At 39.5% G+C, this 18,190-nt stretch overlaps 1 protein-coding gene across 2 annotated transcripts in view; it reads right to left on the reverse strand.

Moving 5' to 3' along the window:
• TMEM241 (transmembrane protein 241) overlaps window positions 1–18,190 on the reverse strand; it is a 200,682-nt gene that overhangs the window by 121,676 nt on the left and 60,816 nt on the right. For both annotated transcript variants that reach the window (XM_043976936.1, XM_043976935.1), the window contains one exon: window positions 11,651–11,702. In XM_043976936.1, coding sequence (XP_043832871.1) covers window positions 11,651–11,702 — 52 coding nt within the window. The remainder of the gene's footprint in view (window positions 1–11,650; window positions 11,703–18,190) is intronic.

Raw genomic sequence — 18,190 nt, forward strand, 5'->3', positions numbered from 1 at the left:
CCCTTTTACTTCTGGATAGTTCTAAATGTTAGGAAACTTTTTCTGACATCAAACCTAAACTGATCCCTTTGCAACTTCTATTTATTGTTTCTGGTTCTGTCCTCAGAAACCAAAAAGAAATCTTTCCACATGCCAGACCTTCAAATACATGAATATAACTATCCTGTCCTCCACTGGGTCTTCTCTTCTCCAGGTTAAAGTGCCCTCAACTGATTTTTATATAACATGGACTCAGAGCCCTTCACCATCTCCTTTGTCCTCCTTCAGACCCTTCCCTGTTTACCAATGCCCTTTTTAAAACTTTGGCACCCAGAACTGAAAACTAAAATCCACATGAGGTCTGATCAGGGCAGAGAACAGAGGGATTAGCACCTCTTATTTCTGGATGATTTACCTCCCAAGACCAAGTTCATACTAGTTTCTTGTGAATGTCACATCCCAATGCTGACTCACACTGAGCAGACAGTTCCCTAAAACTCTCATCTCTTCTTCAAAACAACTACTTTCTAACTAGGCCTCCCCTCTCTTATTCTTGTCGAGCTGGTTTTGGGGTTTTCTTTTTTGAACCCAAGTATAAGTAGTAGGCTTCCACCAGTCGCAGACGACCATGGATCAGCGCCTTGAAGAGCCACAGGCCACAGTGTGGCTGTGCAGTCTGATACAGGAGCTGCAGCTCCTGCTGCAAGGAGGACATCAGAAAACTGCGCTCTCTGTTGCCCTTGGGCTCCTGCATCTCATTCATTTTTCTTCCTCTGGAGCTTGGAGGCCCATCTCAACTGCCCGCAAACTGCTCCTGAGTACTGAACTCCATTGGGCGCCATCCTTGGCCATCTCCTTCCAGCTGCTGATGTCTATTCCCAGAGCCCTCAAGTCTCGCTTGCATACATCTCTGTAGCGAAGCTGGGGGTGTCCAGCAGGTCTTTGGCCTGAGGCTAACTCACCATAGAGTAGGTCTTTAGGAATGCGCCTGTCTTGCATGTGGTGCACATGACCGAGCCAGTGCAGCCATCTTTGTTTCAGTAGTGTGTAGATGCTCAAAGTTGCATGCGTTGGAGTACTTCTGTGTTGGTGATCCTATCTGACCAAGATATGCAAAGGATGTACTGAAGGCAGCACATGTGGAAGCTGTTAAGCTTCTTCTCTTGTCTAGTATACATAGTCCATGTTTCACTGTCATACAGTAAGGTACACAGGACGCATGCTCTATAGACGGCAAATTTGGTTTGTCTTGTCAGTTTACTGTTTGCCCAGACATGCTTGGCAAGCTTAGCCATGGTTGAAGTAGCTTTCCCAATCCTCTGATTGATCTCAGAATCAAGTGACAAATTGTCACTGACAATAGAGCCAAGATACGAAAATTGGTTTACGACATCCAACTGGTAGCTACTGATGTGTATCAATGGAGGTGACATAGCACTCTGACACATGACTTTCGTCTTTTTAAGATTAATGTTTAGGCCAAAGTTCGTGCAAGCTTGGGAGAGGCGATCCATCAGGGTCTGCAATTCACGCTCTGAGTGACAGGCAAGTGCAGCATCATCGGTGAAAACCAAGTGTAAGTAAGACTTTATATTCATCTCTATTGAACTTAATAATAGTAGCTAACATTTATATAGCAAGAGGCACTTTGTTCAGCACTTAACAATTATTATCTCATTTGATCCTCACAACAATCCTGGAAAGTAGGTACTATTATTATTCCCATTTTACAGATGAGGAAACTGAGGGAAAGAGTCGTTAAGTGATTTACCCAAGGTCACAAAGCTAGTACTTGTCTGAGATCAGATCTGACTTCGGGTATTCTTGACCCTTGATCCGGTACTTTTCCAATGCACCATTTTAGATTCAGTCCAATTTTCTAGCCCATCAAAACCTTTTTGGATCCTCCTATTATCTATTAGCCCTTCCAGCGTTGTAAACTCTGAAAATCTGCTAAACACAGTATTGCTCCTCTGGACCAAACTTAAGCAATTGTAGCAAGTGAAGGTAGCTGCCCAGGAGTCAGAAAGCCCACAGAAGTCTCCACTCCAGGAAGGGGGAAAAAAGGAAAGAGAGAAAGGGGAAAGAGTCTGGGTTCCAAAAAGTAGACTGAAATACTCATGGTTTTCTACAGCTAAATTTCTATGTAGCACTTCTCTGACAGAGTTCCACTGGGGCGTTTATGTTAACTGGGATTAGTAGGGAGGAAGAAATAGGCTGCTTCCTTCTCTCTGGAGATCAGCTTCAGAGCCTAGAGCTATTGCCTCAAGCCTAAAGAGAGGAAAACTGAAGACTGTCACTTGAGGCTTTACAATACTGCTAAAAGGTGGGGATTGGGAATAACCAGGAAGTTAAGCCCAGTCTTATGTATAAGAAGAAATCATGTGAGTATGTGTATTAGTCAAAAAACTTAACAGTGAGATATAATAATAATAATAATAATAATAATAACAGGGGCAGAGCCAAGATGGCGGAGAAGAAGCAGCAAGCTGCCTGAGCTCTCCTTCTGTTCCCTCAAAAAGAACATTAAATCAAGCCTCTGGACGGATTCTGAAACTACAGAACCTGCAAAGAGACAGAGAGAGACACAGTCTTCCAACCAGAGATAATTTAGAAGACTTCAGGAAAAGGTCTGTCTGACTTGGGCAAAAGGGAGGCCCAGCGCAGGGCAGCAACCCAGCGCCGAGGCGGTCAGGGCAAGTCAGCAGGAGTTGCGGGCCACAGCTGAACAACTGAGGCCCCTGGAACCTGGCTCAAAAATCTGGTGGCCAAGAAGGACAGTGGAAAAACCTACCTGCACCGGCCGGGAGGGCCATGAACGGGTCAGGCGGGATCAGGTGCCACGATTGGATGCCTGGCCGAGCGCTCAGACAGGAAGTGCAGGGGGGGCAAACTGCACACACTATAAAGGCCTCAGAGTAAAAAGCTGGTCACACAGCACCTATACCCCTGCACAGGAAGCCCAAAACAGGGACCCTGGTGCCCCCAGAGCAGACCTCAACTTAAAAAATAAATAAATAAGCTGCAATAATGAGTAAGAAGCAAAAAAGAGCCCTCTCCATTGAGAGCTTCTGTATCAATATGGAAGAAGCCAACGCAAACTCAGATGAGGACAATACCCTCAAATTGCCTACATGTGAAGCCTCATGAGGGAAGGTGAATTGGTCTCAAGAACAAAAAGCCTTCCTGGAAGAGCTCAAAAAGGATTTTAAAAATCAATTGAGGGGCAGCTAGATGGCGCAGTGGATAGAGTACCGGCCCTGGAGTCAGGAGGACCTGAGTTCAAAGCCGGCCTCAGACACTTAACACTTACTAGCTGTGTGACCCTGGGCAAGTCACTTAACCCCAATTGCCTCACCAAAAAAAAAAAGTCAATTGAAAGAGGTAGAAGAAAAAATGGGGAGAGAAATGAAAGCAAAAGCAGAAAACTATGAAAAAAAGAATCAGCAGCTTGGAAAAGGAAGCACAAAAATTGACTGGCCAAATGGAAAAAAAAGAGCATAATTTCACTGAAGAAAACAATGCTTTAAAAAATTCATTTGGCCAAATGGAAAAAAAGGTGCATAATCTCATTGAAGAAAACAAAGCCTTAAAAAATTCACTTGGCCAAATGGAAAAAAACATGCATAATCTCACTGAAGAAAACAATGCCTTAAAAGTTAAAATTGGCAGTTGGAAGATAAGGAATCCATGAGACACCAGGAATCAGTGAAGCAGAATCAAAAGAATGAAAAAATAGAAGAAAATGTGAAATACCTCATTGGAAAGACAACTGATCTGGAAAACAGATCGAGGAGAGACAATCTGAGAATCATTGGTCTGCCTGAAAGCCATGACCAGAAAAAGAATCTAGACACCATATTCCAGGAAATTATTAAGGAGAACTGCCCTGATATCATAGAATCAGAGAATAAAATCATCATTGAAAGAATCCACTGATCACCTCCTGAAAGAGAGCCCAAAAGGAAAACTCCAAGAAATATTGTAGTCAAATTCCAGAATTATCAGGTGAAGGAGAAAATACTCCAAGCAGCCAGAAAGAAGCAATTTAAATATCATGGAGCCACAGTCAGGATTGCTCAGGACCTGGCAGCTTCAACATTAAAGGACCGCAAGGCTTGGAATATGATATTCTGGAAGGCAAAGGAGCTTGGATTGCAGCCGAGAATCTATTACCCAGCAAAACTGATCATTCTCTTTCAGGGGAAAAGATGGAAATTTAATGACATTGGAGACTTTCAATCTTTCCTGACGAAAAGACCAGAACTGAATAGAAAATTCAATCTTAACATACAAGACTCAAGAGAAGTTTAAAAAGGTAAACAGAGGGGGAAAAAAAGGGGTTACTCAATTAGGTTAAACTGCTTATATCCCTACGCGGGAAGATAATACTCATAACTCTTAAGAACTATAAATATATTTGGGCAGAGAGAAGGAGTTTACACAGAGGGTATAAATATAAATTGTCTTTGATGTGATGATACAAAAAAAAAATTAAGGGATTAAAAAGGGAGTCTAAGGGGAGGAAAGGAAAGGGGAGGTGAAATGGGATGAATTATATCATATGAAGAAGTGAAAAAAAAAACCTATTACAATAGAGGGAAAGAAAGGAGGGGTGAGCATTGTTTCAACCCTACTCTCATTAAATTTGATTCAAAGAGGGAATAACAGATACATTAATTGGGTTAAAGAAACTTAGCGCATTCTTTAGGGAAGCAAAGGGGGAAGGGAAAGGGGGGACTGATGAGAGGACAAAAGCAAGGGAGCAAAAGGTAAAGAAAAGAGAGGGAGGTGATAAAAAGGGAGGGCAGATTGGGGGATGCTGGAGTAAGAAGTAAAATGTTGGTGAGGAGGAATAGGGTGAAAGAAGGGGGAAAAGTACAAAGGGGGTAAATAAAATGGAGGGGAATAGACAGTCAGTAATAGTAACTGTGAATGTGAATGGGATGAACTCTGCTATGAAATGGAAGTGAATTGCAGAGTGGATTAAAAACCAGAATCCTACAATATGCTGTTTACAAGAAACACATTTGAAGCAGAGGGATACACACAGAGTAAAGGTAAAAGGCTAGAGCAGAATGGATTATGCTTCAGCTAAAGTAAAAAAAGCAAGGGTAGCAATCTTTATCTCAGACAAAGCACAGGCAAAAATAGATCTCATTAAAAGAGATAAGGAAGGAAATTACATCTTGCTAAAAGGTACTGTAGATAATGAAGTAATATCAATATTAAATATGTATGCGCCAAGTGGTATAGCATCCAAGTTCTTAGAGGAGAAATTAAATGAGTTACAAGAGGAATTAGACAGTAATACTATACTAGTGGGGGATCTGAATCTCCCCCTCTCAGAATTAGATAAATCTAGCCAAAAAATAAATAAGAAAGAAGTGAAAGAGGTGAATAGACTACTAGAAAAGTTACACATGATAGATGTCTGGAGAAAATTGAATGGGGATAGAAAGGAATATACCTTTTTCTCAGCAGTACATGGCACATTTTCAAAAATTGACCATGTATTAGGGCACAAAAACATCATAGTCAAATGTAGAAAGGCAGAAATAGTAAATGCATCCTTCTCAGATCATGATGCAATAAAAATTACATTTAAGAAAGAGCCAGGGAAAAATAGAATGAAAATCAATTGGAAACTAAATAATATCATTCTAAAGAATGAATGGGCCAAACAACAAATCATAGAAACAATCAATAACTATATCCAAGAGAATGACAATAATGAGAAAACATACCAAAATCTATGGGATGCAGCCAAAGCAGTGCTTAGGGGAAAATTTATAGCTCTAAATGCTTACATGAATAAAAAAGAGAAAGAGGAGATTGATGAATTGAGCATGCAACTTAAAAAGCTATAAAAAGAACAAATTAGAAATCCCCAATTAGATACTAAACTAGAGATCCTGAAAATTAAAGGAGAAATTAATAAGATTGAAAACAAAAAACTACAGAATTAATCAATAAAACTAAGAGCTGGTTTTATGAAAAAACCAATAAAATAGATAAAATATTGGTTAATTTGATTAAAAAAAAGAAAGAAGAAAACCAAATCACCAGTATCAAAAATGAAAAGGGTGATGTTACCACCAATGAAGTGGAAATTAAATCAATAATTAGGAATTATTTTGCCCAACTGTATGCCAATAAATTTGACAATCTAAATGAAATGGATGAATATTTACAAAAATACAAACTGCCCAGGTTAACTGAAGAGGAAATAAAATCCTTAAATAATCCCATATTAGAAAAAGAAATTGAACAAGCCATTAATGAACTCCCTAAGAAAAAATCCCCAGGGCCAGATGGGTTTATGGGTGAATTTTACCAAACATTTAAAGAACAATTAATTCCAATATTATACAAATTATTTGGAAAAATAGGTGACACAAATATGGTGGTGATACCAAAACCAGGCAAAGCAAAAACAGAGAAAGAAAATTATAGACCAATTTCCCTAATGAATATTGATGCTAAAATCTTAAATAAGATATTAGCAAAGAGATTACAGCAAATGATCACCAGGATAATACACTATGACCAGGTGTATACCAGGAATGCAGGGCTGGTTCAACATTAGGAAAACTATTAACATAATCAACCACATCAATAAGAAAACCAACCAAAATCATATGATTATCTCAATAGATGCAGAGAAAGCTTTTGACAAAATACAGCACCCATTCCTAATAAAAACACCAGAGAGTTTAGGAATAGGTGGAGCTTTCCTTAAAATAATAAACAGTATCTACCTAAAGCCATCAGCAAGTATTATATGCAATGGAGATAAATTAGAGGCCTTCCCAATAAGATCAGGGGTGAAACAGGGATGTCCATTATCACCCCTATTATTTAATATTGTCCTAGAAATGTTAGCTTTAGAAATCAGAGAAAAGAAAGGAATTAAAGGATTTAGAGTAGGCAAGGAGGAAACAAAACTATCACTCTTTGCAGATGATATGATGGTATACTTAAAGAATCCTAGAGAACCAACTCAAAAATTACTTGAAACAATTAACTTTAGCAAAGTAGCAGGATATAAAACAAATCCACATAAATTATCAGCATTTCTATACATGACCAACAAAGTCCAGCAGCAAGAGATAGAAAGAGAAATTCCATTTAAAGTAATGGTAGATAATATAAAATACTTGGGAGTCTACTTGCCAAGACAAACCCAGGAACTCTATGAATACACTACCAAACACTCTTCACACAAATCAAATCAGATCTAAATAATTGTAAAGATATCAATTGCTCATGGATAGGCAGAGCTAATATAGTAAAAATGACAATACTGTCTAAATTAATTTACTTATTCAGTGCCATGCCAATCAGACTACCTAAAAATTATTTTATAGAGCTAGAAAAAATAATAACAAAATTCAACTGGATAAACCATAAATCAAGAATATCCAGGGAAATAATGAAAAAAAATTCACAGGAAGGTGGGTTAGCAGTACCAAACCTGGAGCTTTACTATAAAGTGGCAGTCATCCAAACTATCTGGTACTGGCTAAAAAACAGAGTGGTAGATCAATGGAATAGGCTAGGCACAGGAAATGCAGTAGTAAATGACACTAGTAATGTAGTGTTTGATAAACCCAAAGACTCCAGCTTCTGGGATAGGAACTCAGTATTTGACAAAAACTGCTGGGAAAACTGGAAGATAGTATGGCAGAAATTAGGCATAGACCAACATCTTACACCTTATACTAAAATAAGGTCAAAATGGATACACGATTTAGACATAAGAGGTGATACCATAGGTAAATTAGGAGAGAAAGGAATAGTCTACCTATTCCTATCTTTGGAAAGGAAAACAGTTTATGACCAAACAAGAGATAGAGTATATTATAAAATACAAAATGGATGATTTTGATTACATTAAATTAAAAAATTTTTGTACAAACAGAAGCAATGCATCCAAAATTAGAAGGGAGGCAGAAAGCTGGGAAACAATTTTTGTGGCCAGTACTTCTGATAAAGGCCTCATCTCTAAAATATATAGGGAACTAAATCAAATTTATAAGAATCCAAGTCATTCCCCAATTGAGAAATGGTCAAAGGATAGGAACAGGCAGTTTTCTGATGAAGAAACCAAAGCTATCTATTCCCATATGAAAAAATGCTCTAAATCTCTAATGATTAGAGAGATGCAAATTAAAACAACTCTGAGGTACCACCTGACACCTATCAGATTGGCTAAAATGACAAAAAAGGAAGATAATAAATGTTGGAGAAGCTGTGGGAAAATTGGAACACTAATGCATTGTTGGTGGAGCTGTGAACTGATCCAACCATTCTGGAGAGCAATTTGGAATTATGCCCAAAGGGCGATAAAGCTCTCCATACCCTTTGACCCAGCAATACCACTTTTGGGTCTTTTTCCCAAAGAAATCATGGAAAGGGGAAAGGGACCCACATGTACAAAAATATTTATAGCTGCTCTTTATGTGGTGGCAAGGAATTGGAAGTTGAGGGGATGCTCATCAATTGGGGAATGGCTGAACAAGTTGTGGTATACGAATAAAATGGAATACTATTGTGCTGTAAGAAATGATGAGCAGGGGGAGTTCAGAGAAACCTGGAGGGTCTTGCCTGGGCTGATGATGAGTGAGATGAGCAGAACCAGAAGAACATTGTACACAGTATCATCAACATTGAGTGTTGATCTACTGTGATGGACTATATTCTTCTCACCAATGCAATGGTACAGAAGAGTTCCAGGGAACTCATGATAGAAGAGGATCTCCAAATCCAAGGAAAAAAAAAGAACTGTGGAGTATAGATGCTGAATGAACCATACTATTTCTTTTGTTTTTGGTGCTACTGTTTTTTCTATTTTGAGGTTTTCATCATTGCTCTGATTTTTCTCTTAAAACATGACTAATGTAAAAATAGGATTAATGTTATTATGTATATATATATATATATATATATATATATCTGCCTCAGTTTTCTCATCTGTAAAATGGGGTTCAAAATAGTAACTACCTCTCAGGGTCATTGTGAGGATCAAATGAAATTATAATATATATATAATATATATATATATATAACCTATATCAGATTACCTGCTGTCTAGAGGAGGGAGAAGGGAGGGGAGGGAGGGAGAAAAATCTGAAATTGGAAAGCTTGTATAAACAATCTGAAATTGGAAACCTTGTATAAACAAAAGTTGTGAACTATCTTTACATGTAATAGAAAAATAAATAAATTAATTAATTTTTTTAAAATAAAGAATAATAATAACAAAAACAGCATGTATATAGTGCCTGCTACAAGCCACACATTTTACAAATATTGTCTCATTTAATCCTGACAACAACTCTGGGAGGTGGGTGCTATTATCTCCATTTTGGAGTTTAAAAAAAACAAGCCAGGGGCAGCTAGGTGGTACAGTGGATAGAGCACTGGCACCAGATTCAGGAGTACCTGAGTTCAAATCCATCCTCAGACACTTGACACTTACTAGCTGTGTGACCCTGGGCAAGTCACTTATCCCTCATTGCCCTGCAAAAACAAATATAAAAAAGTCCCTGAGTCAGATGGTGGTAAAGTGACATACCCAAGATCACATAAGTAGCAAGTATCTGAGGTAAGATTTGAACTTGTTTTCCTGACTCCAGACCCAGCACTATATCCACTACAACACAGGATCATCATAATGATGATGATAGCTAACGTGTATAGCACTTCCTTTATGCCAGGAATTAGGCTGTGTTTTACAATTATAATTTCATTTGATCCTCACAATGACCCTGAGAGGTAGTTACTATTTTGAACCCCATTTTACAGATGAGAAAACTGAGGCAGAGATGCCTAGGATCACACAGTTAGCAAGTGTCTGAGGTGTGATTTGAACTCAGATCTTCCTTATGGAAAGGCAACTGAATTGTTCAATGGATAGAATGTTGGGCCTGGAAACAAGAAGACCTCAATTCAAATCCTACCTCAGACACTTACTAGTTGTGTGACCCTGGACAAATCATTTCATCTCTGTTTGCCTTGGTTTCCCTATCTGTAAAATAAGCTGGAGAAGGAAATGGCAAACCGCTCCAGTATCTTTACCAAGAAAACCCTATGGACAGTATTGGTATGCTATGGTCTGTGGGATCATAAAGAGTTGGACACAACTGAATGACTTCCTAACTCCAGACTAGTGCTCTATCCACTGAACCATTTGGGTGCTTCTACTGGGTTTCTTCACTGTCTCTGCTTTTGCTCTTAGGGTAGCAGATAAAGTGAAAATCGTTCCAAAAGTCAACCAAGGGGGCAGCTAGGTGGTGCAGTGGATAGAGGACTGGCCCTGGATTCAGGAAGACCTGAGTTCAAATCCAGCCTCAGACACTTGACACTTACTAGCTGTGTGACCCTGGGCAAGTCACTTAACCCTCATTGCCCACAAAAAAAAAAGTCAACCAAGGTTACAAGAGCCATGCCAAGATAGGCCAGGTGCACATGGTTGGGAGGGAGATGGAGAGAGAAGGGAGTACAACTTGATCCAGTCTCAGTTTCAATTAAAGACTCAATGTGCTACAGTGGAAACAACACCTGATTTGGGGGCAGAAAACCTGTGGTCAAATCCCAACTCGGTAGCTGGCTATCTGTGTTCATTTTAGCCATGCTTAAGCGGGCTGGACTTCCATCTTCTCATGTGTAAAGGAGAGAACAAAATTACTTTTAAAGGTCTCTCCAAGCTCCCCACCTATGATCCTCACAGTCACTCATTCCTGTTTTCCTGCATGTCTACCAGTGCAGCAGATGGCAATCACGCTCCTTGTTATCACAGTGCTACAACACTAGCAGACAGGAAAAGGACAGGACAAAACCCGGGAAGCTGTGTGTTGTTTTAAAGTAACAATAGTCATTGGCATGCACCTAGCACTTATACAGTATATGCGGTTTACAAAGCACTTTCCACACTGCAAGCCAACAGGGATTGTAATGCCACACTAGCGTTCTCATTTTTACAAATGAGCAAACTCAAACATGGAAAGAAGAAATGATTTGTCCATGGTCACATATCTAGTAAGTAAAACCTCTCCAACTCAAAAACAGGTCATCTGAAGCTAGGTCTAATGTTCTTTCCACTATATCTGTCAGAACTCTACAAGCCTGGGCTATCCCAAGTCAACAATAATTCATCAAAAACTGGCACTAAGTGCCCACTAAGCTACATGTGCTAGGCACTGGAGATATAAATTGTTGTTGTTCAGTCGTTTCAGTTGCTTCTGACCCTTGGTGACCCCATTTGGGGTTTTCTTGGCAAAGATACTGGAGTGGTTTGCCATTTCCTTCTCCAGGGAATATAAATGCAAAGCATGAAATAGAGTGTGTTGGAAAAAGTAAAGTTCTGTAGCTTGAAGGCAGCTAGGTGACACTGGAAGACCTGAGTTCAAATCCAGCTTCAGACACTTACTAGCTGTGTGACCCTGGGCAAGTCACTGCACCTTTGTTTGCCTCAGTTTCCTCATCTGTAAAATGGGGGAGAATAATAGAACCTACCTCTTGGGATGATATGAGCATCAAATGATTTAATGTGACTAAAGCACTCTAAGGCCAAAAAGGACCATATAAATACCAGCTATTGTTACTATTTATATTTCAGAGCATGGGCAACATGAAGGGCAAAACTAATTTATGGATCTGTACTTACTTGTGAGTCATAAAAGGGAAGACATCCTGCAGCAGCCAGGAGGAAGATAACACTGTGGAGAGAAAGACAATGAACAAAGACATTACCTCTTCATGTTAAGGGTTTCACAGACCCTCCCTAGTCAAAGTGAATGAGGAGAGACCAAAAACCAAGTCCACTTCTCATCTATCTTTCCAAGCCCAGGTTGTCATCCCACATTACCTGGGCAGCTTTCCTATCTGAGGCTTGGAGGTGGATGTGATGCATCTGACAATAGGGAGCTTGACACCTGAAGATCTATATGCCTACTAGCAGGCTCTCAGGAAAACAAATGACTGGGGACCAAAGAATGACAAAAGACAAGAGGACTGGCTGGCTGCCTCTTCATTTTTTAGCTGTCTACATTACCGACCCCAAGATGCTCTATCTTTCCACCCTCTACTGATTTAGCACAATTGTTCATTAGACCAGGGGTTCTTAACCTGGTGTATCCGTGGACAGATTTTAAGGGGTCTGTGAACTGGGATAAGGAAAACAAAATACATCAACACTAACCTCTAAATGAAAATGATCATTTCAACAAGCAGGATGGTTACAGAAAAACCTGGGAAGACTTATATGAACTGACTCAAAGTGAAGTGAGCAGAACCAGGAAAGCACTGTACACAGCAACAGCAATACTATAATGATGATCAACTGAGAAAGACTTAGCTACTCTGATCAAGACAATAATCTAAGACAATTTCAAAGGATCCATGATGAAAAATGCTATCCACCTCCAGAGAGAGAACTGATGAACTTGGAGTGTAGACTGAAGCATACTTTTTTACTTTCTTTTTCTTGGTGTTTTTTTTTTGGGGGGGGTCTGTGTTTTCTTTTGCAACATGGCTAACAAGGAAATATGTTTTACATAACTTCACATGTATAATTTATATAATATTGCTTGCATTCTCAAGAAGTGGTGAAGGGGGGCAGCTAGGTGGCACAATGGATAGAGCACCGACTCTGGAGTCAGGAGGGCCTGAGTTCAAATTCAGCCTCAGACACTTGACACTTATTAGCTGTGTGACCCTGGGCAGGTCACTTAACCCCAATTGCCTCACCAAAAAAAAAGTGGTGAAGGGATCAGAGAAAGGGAGAGAAATTAGAACTCGGAGTTTTAAAAAATGAATGCTAAAAGTTTTTATATATAATTGGGAAATAATTAATGAAATAAAAATTTTAAAGGAAATGATAATTTACTTCAATTATGAATTTTTTGAAAAAAATTTATTCTGAGGAAGGGTCTATAACTTTCACTAGAAGGTCAAAAAGAGTTAATGGCTCAAAAAAAAAAATCCAGTTAAGAACCCTTATTCTGTGATCACCCAGGTATAATTTATCTCAAATTGCTTACTGTCTCAGGGAGGGGGAAGTAGAAGGGAGGGAGAGAATTTCAAATTTTAAAAAATTAATGTTAAAAATTGTTTTACATATAATTGGGGAAAATAGAATGTTATCAAAGTAAAAAAAAAAAGGACCCTTGTCCAAGACTGCAAACGCAGGTATTTCAACTTATCTAAACTTTATAAGCCCACCTCCAAATGCCTAACACAGTCCTCTGCACATAGTAGGTGCCTTGCAAATGTTTAAGTGTAACTGAATTTTTGAACTAGTAATTTGCCAGGAAAAAAGCCTTTTGCAATAAATCTGCAAATCCTGATTGGCTCCATCAAGAAAACTAAATGCCCCTTTGCATAGGGGATTTTGACCAGCTGTGCCTAACCATGCTGGAAAGGTGTAGTAATTCAACACCAGTTCAGACCAAATTAATTGTTAGTTACAGTTACTGAAGGAAAACACCGTGCAAAGCATATTAAGAATCTCCCCCACAAGATGACAATGTTCTCAATCGCCTCATATTTTGGAAAGAAAATGTTCTTTGTTTCATGGAAAGTTGATATTCTACAAAGTGATTGAAACTGTCTAACTTTTTTTACTTCCCTTTGGTTATTTCGTTTCCTCCAGGGTTTCAACATCTAAACTTCCTTGACTTAGCATACAATTTTGGTTTAGAGAGAGTGTAGGGAGGGATAACCAAAATTATATAATGATGATGATGGTGGTGGTGATGATGATGATGATGATAAAAACAACAGCACCTACTATGTGCTAGGCACCATGCTAAGTGCTTTACAAATATCATCTAATTTGTTCCTTGTAACTGCCCTGAGAGAGATGTTATTATTGTTATCCCCATTTTATTTCTGAAGAAACTGAGGCAGTTCGATGTTAAGTGACTTGCCCAGGGTCACACAGTGTCTAGGGCTAGATTTGAACTCAGATCTTCCTGACTTCAGATCAAGTAACTCTATCCACTGTGCCACCTAGAGTTGCAAGAGACCTGCTTATCTGTTCTCATCCATACATAAAAAGGAATGTCCTCTGATACTATTCCCAACAACCTCTGATTAAAGTCCTCCAGTGATGGGGAATCCACCCCTGAGACTAGCTCCTTGAGAGCAGGGATTGTCTTGTTCAGTCCTTGTAACCTCAGCCCCGGTATCCACATGGCTTATCCACATTTAATAAGTGCTTGCTGAATTGCCTTGCTATAACTGTTAGGAAGTTTTCCCCTACATTATACTGAAATCTGACTCTCTGTAAGTCCCAGCCTCCTAATTCTTTCTCTCCCAGAGCAAGCAGAACAGTCCAAGGACCCCAATTCAAGTCCTTTCTCTGACACTACCTGGGTGATCTTCAGAAAGTCACTTAACTGCTCTTGGCCTCAGTTTCCTCATCTGTAAATTGAACTCGATGTCCACTAAGGTCTCTTCCAGCTCTAAATCTGAAACCTTCCATAGGACATCCCTTCAAACACATGAAGACTGCTACTGTGTCTCCCCTCCCGCCCCCACCCCAAAGGCTGTTGCTCTCTCTAGGTTCCAGTTCCTTCAACTAGACCCCTCACTATCCTGATTGCCCTTTCTAGACACATTTCAGCTGGGTGGTGCAATGCATAGAGCTTTGTGGCTGGAGTCAGGAAGACCTGAGTTCAAATCCAACATCAGATAGCTGTGTGATCCTAAACAAATCACTTAACCTGTTTACCTCAGTTTCCTCACCTGTATAATTGAGATAATAACAGCACTTACCTCGAATGGTTGAAGTATGAGTAGGAATTCAGTACTTAGCACAGCACCTCGATCATATTGGGCACTATGTAAATGCTTATTCCCGGACCCATATTCCTACCATCAAGATCTTTGACCTAAAATGTTGCACCTAGAACTGAACACAAGAGTCCCGTTGTGATCTGACCAGGGCAGAATGCAGGGAGATTTTCGCTTTCTTTGTTTTGGACACCAAGACTCATTTAACGCTGTCTGTGACAGTGTTGGGCAGATTTTGAACTGCTTTATCACCCTGTTGACATATATTGAACTTGCAATCCCGTAAAACTCCTAGAAATTTTTTCGTGCAAAGTACCTGATACTTGTGCAATGGATTTTTTTCAACCGTGAAGGACTTTACACCTCCTCATATTAGATTTTAGTACACGGGCTTGGCCCGTTGCTCCATCCTACTGAGATTTTGGGGCATCCTGTCTTTGATTTCCAGCGTGTGAGCTATTCTTCTCAGGTTCATATTATCAGCAAATTTGATAAGCAGGCCATCTATGCCTTCATCTGAATCACTTATAAGAAAGAGCACATGGCCAAGGACACATCATTCCTAAGGCATACTACTAGAGATCTCCTCCGAATTGGCAGAGGTGCATGTTGTAAATGGAGCATAAATTACTCTAAGTCAAAAGTTAGAAGTCAGAGGTTTGTGTCACATTCATTTGTTCAACAAAATGGTAACTGTGTGTAGAGCACTGTTAGGCCTAGGGAAGATATGAAGTTTAAGTAATCCCCCCACCTGGTGGGGCTTAGAGTCTATAATAGCCAATAACAGTATAGGGAAGGGGAAGCTGGGTGGTACAGTGCATAGAGCACTAGGTCTGGGGTCAGGAAGACCCAAGTTCAAATCTGGTCTCAGACATTTACTAGCTGTGTGACCCTGGGCAAGTCACTTAACCCTGTTGGCCTCAGTTTTCTCATCTATAAAATGAGCTAGAGAAGGAAATGGCAAACCACTCCAGTATCACTGTCAATAAAACCCCAAATGCAATTGGAGTTGGACACAGTTGAATAACAGCAAATAATACTATAACATAATATGTATATTATGTCATAGTATTATATGATTTTTGATAATAATAAAGATTATTATATATAAGCACACTGGAAGAGCCGCACAATAAATTGTGACAAGGTCTAACAGACTAGCAGGGGGAAGGTCATTACTGACTTGAGTTTTAATGTATGAGTAGGAATTCAGTTGGTGAAGAAAGGATGACATTTCAAGCAAAAGAAACCACGTGATTAAGATATAACACTGGAAAGATGTAGGTGTTTTAGGAGACAGAGGGTAGTCCAGTTTGGCTCCAGCAAAACATTCTTGGACATGAGTAATGTGAGATGAGGTTGGAATGGCAAGGTGGTAACAGACTGTAAAGAAATTTGAACACCAGAAAAAAAAAATCTAAACTCTATTTAATAAGGGAGTCACTAAAATTTTTTGAGCAGAGTAAAGCAATTTCAACCTGTAATCCAAGCTGAGGAGAATAAATCTAAATAGGTGGGAATTGTCCTCCTCCAAATACCCAATAAGAGATTATCAGGAATTTTGCTAAGGCAAACAGGTATGGGGTCACAGTGTTGGACACAACTGAAAAAGACTGAACAACAAGATGTACAAAAGACATGTGATATCTGTTTAAGACTCTTTTAGTGTTGTTGTATTTTTAAACCCAATTATACAGAACAGTCTGGTCCTACTCAGTACTATAAATAATCCATCTCAAAGAACCACTGCCATCCTAATAAAGTGGAGCGTTTGTATACGACTGAATTCAAGGGTGGGGAGGAAGCTGGAAAAACAAGCCAGAGAAATACGGTTTGAATTCGGATTTTCTAACTATCTGTGTGATCCTAGACTAGTCACTCAACCTTTGTGGGCCTCAGTTTCTTCATCTGTAAAATGAGGGGGTTTGACCAAATGATCCCCCAGATGCCTTCAAATTAACATCCTTGAAAGAGGGAGACCACCCCCTTGTAGATGTAAAGGGAGTGTCCTAACATGGTCTTTTACTTAACTACATCATCTCATTGGATCCTCACTGGAAATGAAGGTCAGGCTCAGAGGTTTAAGTGACTCACCAGTGGTCACACAACTGCTAAGTATTGAAATCTAAATATGAACCCAGGGTTTACCTGACTCCAGATCCAATTCTCCTAGGAAACAGACTTTAAAGAATGGTCTTTATTTCTTAAATGGTATTAGAATGACCGTGCATGCGTACATGAAAGAACAAGACAATAATTCCAAGGCAACATGTCAAAAAGTATATGATAATGCAGTCAGGCAGTCAATGTAGTCAGTAACTCATGGAGAAAGGTCAAACTGGGCTGGAGTTGTCAGGGAAGGCTTTATGAATGCTAAGTACTAGTCTAGAGCATTGGACTTAAAATCTAGAAAATGAGCTTTGAATCCCATCCCTGACACAACCTATCAGGGACTCAGTTACCTCATCTGTAAAATGGAAATAACAATACTTGGAAACCTACCATTGTTGAGAGGAAAGTGCTTTACAAACCTTAAAGAACCTTATAAATGTGAGTTGTTGAAGAAAGAAAAAAATCTGATCTATCAGAGGCTAGACAGAAAAGTGGCTGATTTAATAGTAGACTTATCAGTAGTAGCATGAATAATAATAATCACAGATAGATGATTTGGTGTTTATGTAAAAAAAGATACAATTTTTATAAAAGACAGTATATGCACTCTCTATCCCTGGGTGATAAATTCCAGAAATCCCTGGATGGAGTCAACATGTAAAATATTTCCTCGACGAAAGTCCTCCATGGATATTTTGGGGCTTGGGTTTGAGGTTTGAGTGGTGGGCTGAAGGGGGCAAGGTAACCAGAGAAGGAAGCAGGTTGGTCAAGTTGGATTGATTGCTTGGTTTCTACATTTCTGCCCTTCAGTATAGTAAAAGAATGAGAGAAACGCCTCCAGCTCATGGGCTGGACTCCCTCGGGAAGACTGATGGAAGGAAAGAGGACAGAAGATCAGAAAGCAGTAACGGAAGAAGTGCCCAGCCTAATGATCATGGAGCCAACCAAGCAAGGCATAAAATGCTTTAGTCAGCTGCCCACTTTTCCTCCCAAAGTTCTTTGGCAGTCATCTGCTAAATCTTTTGCTTACATCTGGAAGAACGTAGCAATTAGGTGTTATAGGTCTTTAACACCTCTCTGTAATTCCTGGTAATCTCTCTTTTAATAAGAAGGGTTTTCCTGGAATTCCGAGCATTCTATACCCCACCCCCTACCCCCAGTAGTAGTAACAATGGGGAGGGAGGAAGGAGAGTGTCTGGACCTAGACCAGGGAACAGGAAGCAATGGAATGTTTGAAACCACCAATCCTAAATCCCTGAATTAGGAAGCTTTCATCACTTCAGAGTTTCCTACCTAT

Source organism: Dromiciops gliroides, chromosome 1 (genome assembly GCF_019393635.1).
Source record: "Dromiciops gliroides isolate mDroGli1 chromosome 1, mDroGli1.pri, whole genome shotgun sequence".
Lineage (NCBI taxonomy): Eukaryota > Metazoa > Chordata > Mammalia > Microbiotheria > Microbiotheriidae > Dromiciops > Dromiciops gliroides.